This window comes from Schistocerca nitens, chromosome 4 (assembly GCF_023898315.1).
Source record: "Schistocerca nitens isolate TAMUIC-IGC-003100 chromosome 4, iqSchNite1.1, whole genome shotgun sequence".
NCBI lineage: Eukaryota > Metazoa > Arthropoda > Insecta > Orthoptera > Acrididae > Schistocerca > Schistocerca nitens.
Window position 1 is genome coordinate 352,250,434 of NC_064617.1, and position 17,097 is coordinate 352,267,530.

Sequence of the window (17,097 nt, forward strand, 5' to 3'; positions counted from 1 at the left end):
GGCCACGGCTGCGGTTACCCATGACGCTACGTCACAGACAGGAGCGCCTGCGCCGGTGTACTCAACGACGAACCTGGGTGGACGAATGTCATTTTTTCGGATGAAGGTTCTGTTTACAGCATCATGATGGTCGCATCCGTGTTGGGCGACACCACGGTGAACGCACATTGGAAGCGTGTATTCGTCATCACCGTGCTGGCGTATCATCCGGCGTGACGGTACAGCGTGCCATCGGTCACACGTCTCTGTCACCTCTCGTTCGCATTGACGGCACTTTGAACAGTGGACGCTACATTTCAGATGTGTTACGACCCATGGCTCAACCCTCCATTCGATCCCTGCGAAACCCTACATTTGAGCAGGATAATGCACGATCGCATGTTGCAGGTCCTGTACGGGCCTTTCTGGATACAGAAAATGTTCGACTGCTGCCCTGGCCAGCACATTCTCCAAATCTCTCACCAATTGAGAACGTCTGGTCAACGGTGGCCAAGCAACTGGCTCGTCACAATACGTCAGTCACTACTCTTGATGAACTGTGGTATCGTGTTGAAGACGCATGGGCAGCTGTACCTGTACACGCCATCCAACCTCTGTTCGACTCAATGCCTAGGCGTATCAAGGCCGTTATTACGGCCAGAGGTGGTGGTTCTGAGTACTGATTTCTCAGGATCTATGCACCCAAATTGTGTGAAAATGTAATCACATGTCAGTTCTAGTATAATATATTTGTCCAATGAATAACCGTTTATCATCTGCATTTCTTCTTGGTGTTGCAATTTTAATAGCCAGTAGCGTATAAATAAATGCGCCATAAAATTTATTCGCCCTGTCGTCGCACATCGCAGACGGCTGAGTATCACGCGCCTGCAGTTGGGCCGAGCGTGAACGGGAGTTAAGCAGACAAGTGCCGACCTGGTCCCTGGCGAGGCGGTCGAGGTCCCAGTTGGCGGCGTCCAGCTGCGCGGCCGCGTCCTGCACGAGGCGGTCGGCGTCTCGCAGCGCGCGCGCCAGCGGCCGCAGCTTGGGGGCGAGCGCCTTGTCGGGCGCGCGCGCCGCGTTGCCCAGCGCGCCCTCGCAGAAGTCGGCCAGGTCGTGCAGCGACGAGCGCAGCCGCACCGCCGCCAGCCGCACGTCCATGAGGCGCGCCTCCAGCCGGTCGCGCCGCCGCCACTGCGGGCCCGCCAGCCCCAGCAGCCGCGACGTCGCGCCCGCCGCCTCCGCCTGCAGCCGCTCCAGCGAATCCAGCGCCGAGCCCAGCTCCAGTGGCAGCGGGCTGCTCGCCGGCGGCACGTCGTACAGCTGCAACCGTTACCACTGTTATAAAACTCACCTACGGAGTAAGAGAAGCCGAGATGTTTGGCGCGACATCCCCCAGAAGGGTTTCTGGACCGAGAATGCTATTTGGACATTCATTCATCACACAGTACAAGCTACAGTTTGTATTTTTATTTTTCCGAGACGTCTGATTGTGTAGACCGTGATAAACTCAAGTTTTATGGTACACACAGCTAATTCGAATCATACTTGACGAACAGAATGCAAAAGGTTGTGCTGAATAATTCAGGCACTGTCGGAGAGGTAGAAAATTTTAGTGACTCGGGAAATAGCACAAAGGCTGTCCCACAAGGTTCAATTTGCGGCCCAGTCCTATTTCAATGACATCCAATTAACACTCAACAAGCAAAACTGATACTTTCTGCATATGACATAAGTATTATAAGAAATACCATTAGAGAGAAAGCAACAGAAGAGTTGGTAAACGAAATTTGTTCTCTCAAAATGGACTGCCCTAAATTTTGAAAAATCAAACTACATTCAGTTCTGACCAACAAATAGTCACACCAACCTCTGATGTTACGCTGGCATAAGCTGTCACTAGCAGACCAGACGGCAAAGGTGAAGTGCAAAGATCAGTTAGTAGGTGCTGGATCAAGTGTGCCTATCACTACAGAGGCCAGAGACACACCTACAAGCAACGTGCCGCCAACGCCCGCTCAGCAGGATATATTTAGGCCGCCGCTGACCGAAGGGTCTCCCTCAATCATCCAGTCTGACGTCTGTCAGTTTACTCACAGAGCGGATTTAGTTCATCTCAGGCTACTACGGTGCATAGTGATCAGATTACTATTATTATAGAGATTAGTTTACCTCAACCAGAATTGTACTTTACTAGCAGTGAGAAACTAAAGTTTGTAATGGCGAGATTACCGATTTTGACATTACACCAGTCGGCAAAAGGACTATTACTGATGAGCTTGTACCACAGAACATGGCATCTATTGAAGTTAAGTAGCTACGTGTTTTCAGTTCATGTAAATAAAGAACTGTATTAACCCACGTGTGCATTTGCGTTGTAGAAAGAGGATACGCACCACACATAACAACATCGTCTCCCTTGCTTCCTGGTGTACAACACTCCACAGATGTAGCACACGAGAAGGACTCAATAAATAGTGTAGAATGCTCCCAATTTTTGGCCGTACTTGCTGAAAACTTGAACTGCAAGAAGCATATTACCGACTTTCTCAAACAATTAATTTCAGTTAGCCTACTATTGCTCTTCCTACATTAGCTAATCTTGGAAACAGACGTATCAGCTTTCTGACATATTAGGCATATTTCCACCCAATAATGTCATACGGAATAATTTTCTGGGGTAACTCATCACTTACAAAGAAAGTACTGATTGCACAGAAGCGAGCAGTAAGAATAATATGCGGTGTTCGCACATGTGTGTACATTTTCAAGGAGCTAGGCATTCTTACTGCGCCGCTACAATATATATATATATATATTAGCTAATGAAATTTGTCATAAATAATCTATCACAATTTGAGAATAACAGTGATCTACATACCTCACAACACTACAGCGGTAAATGATCTTCATTACCCCTTGTTAAAGCTGTCAGTGGGTCACAACACCATAAATTTTTGATCATTTTCTCAGCAATATAAAATGTCTGACAGGTAGCGAAGCAAGCTTTAAATTTAATTTATCCCCTGGACAGCTCTTATTCCACTCATGACGCGCAAATTTTCTAGACTGTATACGAGTTTATCCAGTATTTGAGAACGACAACACTTAGCGACTTCCAACGAACTTAAAACATAATTTCGAACCTTTTCTAAGCTTTTTCTTAGAGTCCCACAAAATAATGAAAGGAAAGGAAAACAATTTATCGCCTACTAAAAGTTCGTTGCTCATGCGGTAAAATTTCAGCATCACACATGATGTTTTCATTTATTATTTCGACTCCCATTTCGCAGACACTATCCACGTATACTACTGCAGGTACCTATAAAATTATATCTTTGTACAACGCACAGTTTACAAGCTTTCCGAGCGATTTGCTAAAAATGTCTTACATGAACCTATAAAGGAGTTGTCACTTCTTCGGTTTATCAGTTCCGGTTTCGACTTTTTCATTAGTCTATGGTTCAATAAACAAGAACTAGTAAAATCATCCTAATTAGAGTTCTGCGTCTTCAGCATAAGGTTTTAGATGCTTAACATAAAATAATTAACATTAACTCATTTTGCCGGCCGAAGTGGCCGTGCGGTTAAAGGCGCTGCAGTCTGGAACCGCAAGACCGCTACGGTCGCAGGTTCGAATCCTGCCTCGGGCATGGATGTTTGTGATGTCCTTAGGTTAGTCAGGTTTAACTAGTTCTAAGTTCTAGGGGACTAATGACCTCAGCAGTTGAGTCCCATAGTGCTCAGAGCCATTTTGCCATTAACTCATTTGAGAAATAATGACGTCTGAAGCTGTTTTACACAGGGCAGTTCGATTAACACGTTCACGCCAGGGCTGCGAATTGTGTTTCTCGCTATAGGGCGACGCGCGTTTTCATGTTTTCTTTCATCTAGTGGCGCTGGTTTTCATTTTCACGCCATAGGGTGACTTTCGTATTCAAACGCCCTAGGCTACTATTTTAGTATATTGACCTATCATTTTTCAAACCAGAGATCATATAAAATAATTTTACACTAAATTGATCACAAATTATGTGATATTTTATTTGTTCAGGTATTCAGAGCTGTTCGTTACACCTGGCTGATAGGTAGGTAATACATCACACTTTATTGTATTGCTAGTAGCACAACTGATAAAAGTCGAGCGTGAACCACCGGTGGTAGGCGCCTTTCGATGAGATGTTTTAGCATGAGTCATCCGGCGGTACACGCCGTCATGGACGTGTTAAGACCAAGTGTGGTGAGCGTACTGTAAGACCTTCAGTACACACACCATCAGATTATTTGACTTGTCGCTCTAACGAAGTAGGCGAGTGTCAGCAATATGCCTCGTGGTCTTATCGTGGCGTGTTTATCTTCTGCCGTTAGGTCAGACGATAGAAATGCCATTTGCACGCTTAGAGTAGCAGATGGACGGTGACCAAATTTAAACAGAACTTGATTAATTTTCACACACATTTATTAAAATAATAACAAGTATAAAAATTAATTAACTTGGTTCTGGATGCTATTTACAATTGACAATCTGAAGTTCCTTTGGTACTGGTACGTTAATCTTATTCTCACATATATCTCTGATACTTGACAGAAGTGTCTATACATTTATCTTCATGGCTATGTACAGGAATATGGTAATCTTATTAGGCGCAGACTGAAACTTGACTATAGACTGGTACAGACAAATGTAGAACTCGTACAGACTGGTGCAGACAAATGCAGACTTACTAATCGGAGGTCTGTACACTCGTTATAATACCTCGCGCGATCAAGTATCACTGCGCGAGTGTGATCCCCGAGGAGAAAAGGTTCTACGTTAGCAGCAATCTCATTGGCTGCGTTACATATTAATACGCAGATCGGCGGAAGAAGAATTTGGTCCGTCTCTATGGCAGCGCCATCTCGTAGTGCGGAGACGGACGAGTGCTGCGCCTGTGCTGTTGTGCTTAGCGGGGCGCGCTCTAGTGGGAAAGATGTGTACGCGCTGACTACGTGGAACTATGTACACAACACCAAGTTCTTCTCATTCAAAATGGTCGAAAATTCGATTTTTAATTGCTTTTTTTTTGAAAGGTATATGTGTCTAGAATGTTGGGAAGCAAAGTTTTTAATCCGTGCATTACAAAAGTTTCTACAGCCCAATGTTCGAAGCAGTGTGACGGCTGCCGGAGACGCCCGGCTCAGGTAGAAAACTTGTGCCGTGACGCACGTTCAGAGATTGATTCATATTGCAGTATGCATGCAAACATATTCGCCAAAAGAGCTGACGAACGACGTGTGCAGGCTGCTGAACGCAGCATATCCAGATCGGCTTTTCTCACCAAGAAGAACGAGGGAATTGCTCTCCAGGAACAATTAGCGAAAAGGTTGTTATACGGTCCTGGAATTGTAGACTACACGTAAGTAACAAAAACACTTCTTTTGGTCAAGTTTTGGTCAAAACAATTTTCGGTCCGCCACATTGGATTAGCCATTTTCAATGCTGAAAATCTAACTTCAGATCTGTGTTCAGCGACATCAAAAATATATAACAACATGTAGTTTTTATGAAAACTGAACTAATAATACATATAAAAGTTTTTCCTATACTTTAAACAGGTTTTTCTCGTGAAACGATTTGTCAAAACTGTGTGCAGCAAAAAGTAAAAAAGGATCAACCAGTCAACTCCTACCTTTGCCCCACCTTTGCCTATAACAGTTTCTTTGGCGCTTCAGTGTATAACTTGTGTATGCGATACGAAGCCCGCCCGGTTAGCCGTGCTGTCTAACGCACTGCTTTCCGGGCGGGAAGGCATGCCAGTCCCCGGCACGAATCCGCCCAGCGGATTAGTGTCGAAGTCCGGTGAGCCGACCAGTCTGTGGATGGTTTTTAAGGCTGTTTTCCATGTGCCTCGGCGAATGCAGGCTGGTTCCCCATATTCCGCCTCAGTTACACTATGTCGGCGATTGCTGCGCGTACACCATAATTACTCTGTCACGCAAACATCTGGGGTTACACTCATCTGGTGTGAGACGTTCCCGGGGGATCCACTGGGGGCCGAGCCGCACAATAACCCTGGGTTTTGTGTGGGGCGGCGGTGGGGTGAGTGGACTGCTGTGGCCTGTTGTGGGGTTGTGTACCACTGAGAGCTAAGGCGGGGCGTAGCCTCTCCGTCATGTCTACGTCCCCAGCTCCATACAATACAATACAATACAACGCGATACTACAGCCATCTGTATACGAACGTACCGCTATCGCACAACTTTTGTAAACTGAGTGTAAGCACGGTACACTAATTACTAGTAATCGTTGATCTAAGAGAAAGACAGAATGGGTTCTTTGAAAGGGATACGTTGGACTCTCCTTCAACATCCTTCCTGTATCCGAGATCATGCTTTAGCCGTCGGGACACGGACCGTGCATCCGAACGTTGAGTGTGCCGAGTTTCTGACGTCATAGCGTGGAATAGCACGCTCGGGAGTCTTTCCGAACGTGTACAGCAATATCTGGCATGTCAGATATTATGAGCGTGCGTCTGAGCGTTGACTAATGAGATGGCACAACGCCACCTACGTCACATGCACGCCGTCTCCCTTCAGTACAGAGTTGTGAGGCGCCATATTGGCATTCATTTCAAGGCTATATGTATATATGCCGTTTCTGAGCACCAGCAAATTGAGAATCACTGGAAAACCCGTTGATAACTGTGTGATTCGTTCCAATAAAATAATGAGAAACATCATATTCGAGGCAAAAGATTTATTGTAACTTGCGTATTATGAGAGTAGGCTATTTGAAGGCAGCGACACACTGATGATCCACCCAAAACGCATTGTTCTTGGTACCATTTGTTATAATTAAATTTCAATTAGTAACATATCTACGATTAAGGTTTTCAGCACGGGTAACATAATATGATAGATGTACGGGGTGTGAAGTTCGTATAGCGTAATGAGTAGTGTCACTGTCCTCCTTTGGGGCGGTGGTTCGCGTCTTTACACTTCCAGATTTTTTTCCTAACATTCGCGTTTGTATTAGGTTCTCATACTTTAATATTTCATATAAATACATACTATAATACTTGATGTTATGTAAATATAAGTTCACCTTTTTTGAGGGGTGACTTTGTTCTATTGGCTTAATCTACAGGACAGCTTGCGCTACTTGTATAAAGATATTTTGCTCCTTTTTCTTTTACGCTTCGAAATTCACATGTTACAAAGATTCTGCTACTGAGTAGGAAAAGTGATCAAGTAAGACTGACCTTGGGGTTTTACTAAAATGTGGGAATGATGAAATAATGTTTATCTTATGCGGAGAAGTATTCCAAATTTGAAACGCACTGTTTGTAATGGAACTTTTATAAGCCTTTGTCCTTATTGATTGGACATAGTGCTTTCGTTTTCGAGGACGAAATGCGCGTTTTAATAGAGCTAGCGTGGGAATTGTACGCGCGCCCGTTGAGTAAACAGTCTTGCGAAGAAGCCATGAGGATAAAATCAGAGACATTAGAGCCCACACAGAGGCCTAGCGACAATCTTTCTTTCCACGAACAGTACGAGACTGGAATAGAAGGGAGAACCGATAGAGGTACTCAAGCTACCCACCGCCACACAACGTGAGAAGTCGCATCGTTCCTGAGCGTTCAGCAGCACGTTGAACTTAGCACGCTCAACGTTAACGTTCGACAGCACGGTCCGTGTGCCGACGGCTTTAGTGTCTTGACATCGCGATCGATAGGACGTGAAACTGCTCGCAACGCTACAGGCAGACCACACTTAGGCAGGAATGGGACTGTGTGTCGTGCAGGCGGACTGCTGCATACGAAGAAGTGTTACTCACCTGTTGCTGGTGTTGCTGCTGCTTGTCGGGCTGCGGGGGTGTCTGCGGCGGGGGCGGTGGCGGCGTGGCGAAGGCGGGCCGCTGGGGGCGCGGCACGTCGTACTCGGCGGCGAGCAGGCTGGAGCGGTTGGAGCCGGGCAGCGACGAGTCGGCCGTCAGCGACGACGCCGACGAGGAGGGCGTGAGCGGCGCACCCAGCGGCCGCGGCACGTCGTAGCTGTCCGGGCAGGGCTGCGGGCCGGGGGCGGCGGGGGCGGGCGGCACGACCGCCGTGGGCCGCGGGTAGCGCGGCGTGTCGTAGCAGCCGCGCGGCACGTCGTACGACTCCCCGCCTGCAAAGCGACAAGGCGCGCTCCGCGTCAGACCGGGCGACCCCGTCCGCGACGGCGGCGGCGTCGGGCTCGGCGTCAGCGTCGGCGGCGCCGTCGGCGTCTGCGGCCTGCTGGGCAGCGGCCGCGCCGGCCTCGGCACGTCGTAGTAGCCGCGCGGCACGTCGTAACTCTCGCCGTCGTCCGACGCGTCGTCTGCAACACAGCCCGCTCGTCACCACCCGCCGCAGCGCTCTAGTCTGCTCTGCTCTGGGCCTCGCCCCACTTCTCGACGACTAAAGATACCGCAGCACGTCTGACGACGTCCACGACAATGGACTCGTGCGGCTCACACTCTTGTGCGCGTGTTTAACGAACTGACACCACTTAGCCAGCTCGCACGTCAAGCATCTTGTAAGCGTAGCCGTCTCGTGTAGGTCGTAACACTAGCTCACCGGACAAAATTTTAGTCAACCCCCACCCCCCTAAAACAGCATACTAACCGATTTGGAGCTCTGCAGATAGTGTACGAGGTATGTTAAAAAAATTCCCGAACTTTTGTAATTTCGCCGCAGTGGTGTTGGTTCAAATGGCTCTAAGCACTATGGGAATTAACATCTGAGGTCTTCAGTCCCCTAGACTTAAAACTACGAGGGTAATCCCAAAAGTAAGGTCTCCTATTTTTTTATAACTACAGAACTCTGTTTGTGTGGCAGTTGGTCACACTGTTATGAAGAGTGCTTTACGCGCTTTGTGTAAACATGCGCACGCCGCGCTGAGGCGCTCAGTCTTGGCTTGGCAGCCGTTGAGAATGGAGTTCCCGTCGGATTCTGTCATGAAGTTTTGTTCTATCCAGAGGTGTACACTTTATAAGGACGGGCCTAATTCCTTATACCAGTGCTGAGAAACATTACTCGAACTGCAGAGGTGCGTAATCCGAAATGTCATCCCCCCCCCCCAACTCCTTTTTTATTTATTTTGTGGGAATGCCCCTCTATGCGTGTTTCGTCTAAACAGCTAATGGTTAAATTTACAGCGGAACTTGGGGAACGCCAGAAATCACTTCTGTTTTACTCGATGACTTTCCGCCAGTTAGTACGAACTGTGACCTCTGCAACAGGACATCACGAATCCAGTCACATAAGTGAGACGATATTCCATAAGCGTGCAATTTCACTACAAGCCGCTTGTGTGGTACAGTGTCAAAACACCTTCTGGAAAAAGGGTTCAAATGGCTCTAACCACAATGGCACTTAACATTTGAGGTCATCAGTCCCCTAGACTTAGAACTACGTAAACCTAACTAACGTAAGGACGTCACACACATCCATGCCCGCGGCACGATTCGAACCTGTGACGGTAGCAGCAGCGCGGTTCCAGACTGAAGTGCCAAGAAACCGCTCGGTCACAGCGGCCGGCGCCTTCTGGAAATCCAGAAATAATCAGTTTGAAAGCCCTTGTGAACAGCACTCAGCACTTCGTGAGAGTAAGGAGCCAGCTGTGTTTCACAAGAACGATGTTTTCCAAATCCGTGTTGACTTTGTGTCAATAGACCGTTTTCTTCGAGGTAATTCATAAAGTTTGAACACAATATATGTGCCAAAATCGTGCTGAATATCTTGGTGTAGTTGTGGCAGTTCCTTCGCGTTGCGGTTTCACAGTCACGTCAACAACATTCGACATAGCCAGCTTGAGAAGGGATGAAATGTCCCTGAAGGGTTTGTGGCACAGTTGATATCCAATCACGCTAGAGAAGGGATGAAATGCCTCTGACGGGTTTGTCACACAGGTGATATCCAATCACGCTACAGAAGGGATGAAATGCCCCTGACGGGTTTGTCACACAGGTGATATCCAATCACGCTAGTCCACATTCGAAGTCGCTGAGCCGGCCGCGGTGGCCGAGCGGTTCTAGGCGCTTCAGTCCGGAACCACGCGGCTGCTACGGTCGCAGGTTCGAATCCTGCCTCGGGCATGGCTGTGTGTGATGTCCTTAGGTTAGTTAGGTTCACGTTGTTCTAAGTCTAGCGGACTGATGACCTCCCATAGTGCTCAGAACCATTTGAAGTCGCTGAGCTCCCCTGACTGACCGATTCGACTGTTACTGCTTCTTTATTGCTAGCACAGTTGCCCCGCTTCTTTTTATACTGGCGTGTCCACCTTTCGTGACATCTAGAGGTCAACTTCGCATTACGTATGGGTGTCCCCATACTTTTGATTAGATTGTGTGCGTTGTAAAGATTTTGTGACCTTCTGAAATCTCGCTTTTTCTAGGCGTGAGACTGGATGCGCGGCTGGTGAGCAGCCGGTGCTTACCTTGCGAGGTGACGGGCTCCGGCGGCAGTACGACGTGCGAGGACCCGGGCGGCACGTCGTACTTCTCCTGCGCGGCCGCGGCGGCGCTGGCTGCGGCGGGCCCGCGCTGCGGCGGCAGGTCGTACAGGTACACGTCGCCCACCTTCTGCGGGGTCAGCACCTGCAACACGACGGGCCGGGCAGTTAGCTGAGAGCCGAGCAGGGCGACGGGCGGCAAGGCGAGTCATGCGCAGGAACGGAACATGAGCGCACCCAGGGTTACCACATATTGCAAAGCAAGAAAGAGGGCACTTTCTATAGTTTCGGATGAAAATAGGACACTTGCCATATTTTAAACTTATTTCATAAGAAACAAACAAAAATTAAAACTATTACTTTAGAGCCCACGTCCTATCTGCAGGGTGTACCAAAAAGAATCCTCCGATTTGGCACGTCTATATTTCTGAAATTACACTGAAGATTACAATGAAATCAACACCCTTAGCTGCTTACAGGCGTTGACATACGTCGACGGGGACAGATGAAAATGTGTGCCCCGACCGGGACTCGAACCCGGGATCTCCTGCTTACATGTCAGACGCTGAGCCACCGAGGACACAGAGGATACCGCGACTGCAGGGATTTATCTCTGGCACGCCTCCCGCGAAACCCACATGCTCAACGTATTGCCCGCACTACATTCGTAGTGCCCCCGCCCATTATACTCATTACTCGCGGCGCGTTGCCGATTCCCGTAAGAGTTCGGGCACTGTTTGTGCATTCGCACAGATGAAGAACATGGTCAAGTGGCCGGTGAGCTTTAACTATATATATACTAAGATGGTATCTCTTCTTTCAGACATGTCCTAAAGAACAGATACCATCGGTGACCATGCAGCTCGTTAGAACGAAATTACAATGAAATGAACACCCTTAGTATTTACACTGAAGAGCCAAAAAAACCGGTACACCTATCTAACATCGTCTAGAGCTCCCGGGAGCATGCAGACGCTCCGCAACACGACGTGGCGTGGACTCGACTAATGTCTGAAGTAGTGCTGGAGGGAACTGACACCATCAATCCTGCAGGGCTGTCCATAAATCCGTAAAAGGGGGTGGAGATATCTTATGAACAGTAAGTTGCAAGGCTTTCCAGGATGCCCAATACTGTTCATATCTGGGGAGTTTGGTGGCCAGCGGAAGTGTTTAAACTCAGAAGAGTGTTCCTGGAGCCACTCTGTAGCAATTCTGGACGTGTGGGGGTGTCACATTGTCCTGCTGGAATTGCCCACATCCCTCGGAATACACAACGGGCATGAATGGATGCAGGTGATCAGACAGGATGCTTACATGTCAGGACGATTATTAGTCATTTTACGTACAGAAAGAGCGTGTAGGTGTTATACAACGTGTCCCATTTATATGGACCACGCCAAGAAACGTTTCTTCCACAAGCAAAGTAAAACATGCACCAAACAAACAACTAAACATTAACCGCTATGATTTTCTTTCTTGCAGCGTAATTGGTTCTGACAAGGGAACCTCCCCATCGCACCCCCCTCAGATTTAGTTATAAGTTGGCATAGTGGATAGGCCTCGAAAAACTGAACACAGATCAATCGAGAAAACAGGAAGAAGTTGTGTGGAACTATGAAAAAATAAGCAAAATATACAAACTGAGTAGTCCATGTGCAAGATAGGCAACATCAAGGATAGCCCGTGCTGAGGAGCGCCGTGGTCCCGTGGTTAGCGTGAGCAGCTGCGGTACGAGAGGTCCATGGTTCAAGTCTTCCCACGAGTGAAAAGTTTAAGTTTTTATTTTCAGACAATTATTATCTGCCCGTCCGTCCGATGCGATCCCTTTTTTGCTAGTGATTATCACATCCACAAGAAAAGGTAGAAGAATCTTTTTACCCATTCGCCAAGTGTACACGTTAGGTGGATCAACAACATATTCCTGTCATGTGACGCACATGCCGTCACCAGTGTCGTATAGAATATATCAGACGTGTTTTCCTGTGGAGGAATCGGTAGACCTATGACCTTGCGATCAAATGTTTTCGGTTCCCATTGGAGAGGCACGTCCTTTCGTCTACTAATCGCACGGTTTTGCGGTGCGGTCGCAAAACACAGACACTAAACTTATTACAGTGAACAGAGACGTCAACGAACGAACGGACAGATCATAACTTTGCGAAAATAAAGAAAGTAAACTTTTCACTCGAGGGAAGACTTGAACCATGGACCTCTCGTTCCTCAGCTGCTGACGCTAACCACGGGACCACTGCGCTCCCGAGCTCACAGTATCCTTCATGTTGCCTATCTTGCGCATGGACTACTCAGTTTTTATATTTTCCTTATTTTTTTCATAGTTCCACACAACTTCTTCCTGTTTTCTCGATTGGTCTGTGTTCAGTTTTTCAAGGCCTATCCACTGTGCCAACTTATAACTAAATTTGAGGGGGGTGCGATGGGGAGGTTCCCTTGTGAGCACTATGGGACTTAACATCTGAGGTCATCAGTCACCTAGAACTCAGAACTGCTTAAACCTAACTAACCTAAGGACATCACACACATCCATGCCCGAGGCAGGATTCAAACCTGCGACCGTAGCAGTCTCGCGGTTCCGGATAGAAGTGCCTAGAACCGCTCGGCCACAGCGGTCGGCTCATAGTACAGAAATGGAAACACAAGAGGAATGTACGCCGGTCAGTCAGTCAACAGTCCTCTTTAGAAGGGTTTTTGAGTACAATGTACACCAATGAGGAGAAACCAAATTATTACTCATTTGGGGCGGTCTGGGTAAGTGACAGACATGTATGTTTTTCTTTTACTTTTTTATTTTTTATTTTTTATTTATTTTTTGCTGTACGCTACAGCAAGTGGAAGTGGACGAATTAGGTTACTCAGGTACCCGCAGTGTCTGCTAGTACAAAACAGTTAAAGTCAATTTTGTGTTACGTTCTTAGCAGCGTCATGTTTACATGCATAGTGGACTTCGATATATCTTTTTGGACAGATGTTCAGGAGAGGAAGTGGTTTAGCGAATAAGAAATATAAGGTGTCATTTAAAAGGCGTACTGCTTTTCATATCTTCGTAATGAATTACGCTAGGCCGGTCGTTGTGGCCGACCGGTTCTAGGCGCTTCAATCGGGAACCGCGTGACTGCTACGGTCGCAGGTTCGAATCCTGCCTTGGGCATGGATCTGTGTGATGTCCTTAGGTTAGTTAGGTTTAAGTAGTTCTAAATTCTAGGGGACTGATGACCTCATATGTTAAGTCCCATAGTGCTCAGAGCCAATTACTCTACAAGAAAGAAACTCATAGCGGTTAATGTTTGGTTGTTTGTTTGGTGCATGTTTTACTTTGCTTGTGGAAGAAACGTTTCTTGGCGTGGTCCATATAAATGGGACACGTTGTATAACACCTACACGCTCTTTCTGTACGTAAAATGACTAATAATCGTCCTGACATACCTCTACATCTACAAAGTTAATCCGCAAGCCATCATACGGTGCATGGCGGCGGGTAACTTGTACCACTACTAGTTATTTCCTTTGCTGTTCGACTTGAAACGGAGCGAGGGAGACACGGCTGTCCTTATGCCTCCGTGCGAGCACTGTTTCTCTTGTCTTCGCGGTCCTGACGCGAAATGTCCATTATCGGCAGCAGAATCGTTCTGCAGTCAGCCGGAAATGCAGGACCTTTAAATTTTCTCAATAAGGGTTCACCAAAAGACCATCGTCTTCCCACCAGAGATTTTCATTTGAGTTCACAAAGCGTCTCCGTAATTCTCACGTGTTGATCAAACCCACCGATAATAAACGTCGCCCTTTAATTCAATCTGGTGTGGATCCCAAACGCTCCAGCAGTATTCAAAAATGTGTCGCACAAATGTTCTACGAGAGATTTCATTCATAAATGATCTACACTTTCCTAAGATTCTCTCAATAAACCGAAGTCGGCTATTAACCTTTCCAACTACCGTCCCTCCATGCACGTTCCATTTCATATCGCTATGCAGTGTAACTGCTACACATATAATCGAAGTGACTGTGTCAAGTAGCACACCACTAATCTGTATTTGAACATCACATGATTGTTTTTCTTGATCGTCTGTGTTAACTTACATTTACAGCAAGTTGTTGTTCATCACACCAAATAGAAATTTTCTCTAAGTTATCCTGTGGCCTTCTACAGTCACTCAACGACAACACTTTGCCGTACATTACAATGTCATCAGCAAATAATCGCCGAGTGCTGCTCACCATGTCCGTCAGATCATTTAATATGGATACAGAGAACAAGAGCTGTCCTGTCACACTTCCCTGGGTCACTCTTGACGATATCTTGTCTCTGATGAACAAATGAACACTCGCCTTCCAAGAGTCTGCGAGCCACTCACATAAATGGCAGACAGTTCCATATTCGCGGACCTTTGTTAACCCTTTGACTATCAATTTAATTTCAAAAACATTACTGTGTGGTTATCTTAATGTCTTGGTCAGAAGTAACAATATGAGAAGAATATTTCCCGACGTTTCGTTTTCCACTGGGTTTGGGAGGAAGTGGGGTACAATATAAATGGTTCAAATGGCTCTAAGCACTATGGGACTTAACACCTGAGGTCATCAGTCCCCTAGACTTAGAACTACTTAAACCTAACTAACCTAAGGACATCACACACATCCAGGATTCGAACCTGCGACCGTAGCAGCAGCGCCGTCCCGGACTGAAGCGCCTAGAACCGCTCGGTCACAGCGGCCGGTTGGGGTACAACATACAGAATTATGAAGTACCCCCTGTGGTTCTGAAGACGACTGCGCATAAACTACCAAGACATACTGAAAACACAATCAGTAGAGAGAACATCTCTCCAAGTTTTTAACTCACACTATAGGTGCTCAATATGGGCTTTGTAACGTGACAAGCATCATTTCGAGAGCGATAGTATGTGCCCGGGAAGGGGCAAAGGCAGTTCCCTTCGCGAATCTGCTAATTAGGTTGCCTATTTGCAGGTGCGAACTAATGCGATGTGACAATACGGAGACGAGGGTTAACAGTGAAACTTGTGGACAGCACAACCTATATGTGCTATCTGTAACTATAAGAACTCAGCTAACCATTAGTAGGCTTCCCTTTATCACTAGGAAGTCATTACATGGTAATAACATATACAACAGATTTCAACTGTTTCTCTGATAGCCTATAGTGGAACACGTACAGGGTGTCAATTACTGAACTAATGGAAAAAAATCTAAATTAGTTAGCAACTACGGCGTGCACACACTTTATTCCCGAAAGGTATTCGGATTTAGGTTTTGAGACGCTCGCTACGCTTGCCATCATTGGCGATGATGTGGCGCGGACAAATAGCGAAATTCTGCATGACCCGCTGAAGTGTCGGAACGTCGATGCTGTCGATAACCTCCTGAATGGTTTTCTTCTCAGCAACGGTTTTGCGGTTATAGCCGTACACCTTGTCTTTAATATAGCCCCACAAAAAGGAGTCGCATTTGTTCAGTTCTGGAGAATATGGCGGCCAATCGAGACCCACACCAGAACCAGACCGCGGTCGCCAAAGTGTTTCTCCAGGACATCACTCTCAAACTTCGATGGAGTCGAGCTCCGTCCTGCATGAATCTTGTCGAAATCAGGGTCACTTTGGATAATGGGGATGAAACCATCTTCCGAAACTTTCACGTACCGTTCGGTAGTCAACGCGTCATCAAGGAATATTGCACCGATTATTCCGTGACTGGACATTGCACAGCACGCAGTTCCCCATTGAGGGTGAAGAGACTTCTTGAACGCAAAACGCGGGCTCTCAGTCTCTCAAATGCGACAATTTTACTTACTGACGAACCTAGCCAAATGAAAATGGGCTTCGTCGCTAAACTAAACCACGCATGCGCATACTAATTCCCATCTACCCCGCGGTCAGCCGTGCAGTTTGAACGTTCTAACGCACACCGTTCAGGAGTTATGACGATTTTATTTCATGTAGTTCAATAATTGTCACTCTGCACGTCCCAATGGTAGTCAAAGAGTTAACAGCCTGCAGTGGGCCATGGTATCAAATGCTTTCCGGAAATCTAGGTATATTGCACGCGAATGTTACCCTTTATCCGTGATTCGCGGGATACCGTGTGAGAAAAGGACAAGGTGAGTTTCGCACGAGCGATGCTTTCTAAATCCGTTCACATTATCTCGTGGAAGATTCGAAGTTACTCCGCACTGTATTGACAGCCGTTAGGCTTGTTTCTCGAAAAATCCTCGACCATCTGGTGAGCAAGATGTATGAAACAGGCAAAATACCCTCAGACTTCAAGAAGAATATAATAATTCAAATCCCAAAGAAAGCAGGTGTTTACAGATGTGAGAATTACCGAACAATCAGTTTAATAAGCCACAGCTGCAAAATACTAACACGAATTCTTTACAGACGAATGGAAAAACTAGTAGAAGCCGACCTCGGGGAAGATCAGTTTGGATTCCGTAGAAATACTGGAACACGTGAGGCAATACTGACCTTACGACTTATCTTAGAAGAAAGATTAAGGAAAGGCAAACCTACGTTTCTAGCATTTGTAGACTTAGAGAAAGCTTTTGACAATGTTGACTGGAGTACTCTCTTTCAAATTCTAAAGGTGGCAGGGGTAAAATACAGGGAGCGAAAGGCTATTTACAATTTG

General features: G+C 46.8%; 1 protein-coding gene across 2 annotated transcripts in view; it reads right to left on the reverse strand.

The window, feature by feature from the left end:
* The window catches only part of LOC126251961 (breast cancer anti-estrogen resistance protein 1), a 487,115-nt gene that overhangs the window by 18,220 nt on the left and 451,798 nt on the right, over positions 1–17,097 (reverse strand). For both annotated transcript variants that reach the window (XM_049952724.1, XM_049952725.1), the window contains exons 4-6: positions 10,423–10,582; positions 7,799–8,130; positions 916–1,302 (exon numbers count right to left, since the gene is read on the reverse strand). In XM_049952724.1, coding sequence (XP_049808681.1) covers positions 916–1,302; positions 7,799–8,130; positions 10,423–10,582 — 879 coding nt within the window. The remainder of the gene's footprint in view (positions 1–915; positions 1,303–7,798; positions 8,131–10,422; positions 10,583–17,097) is intronic.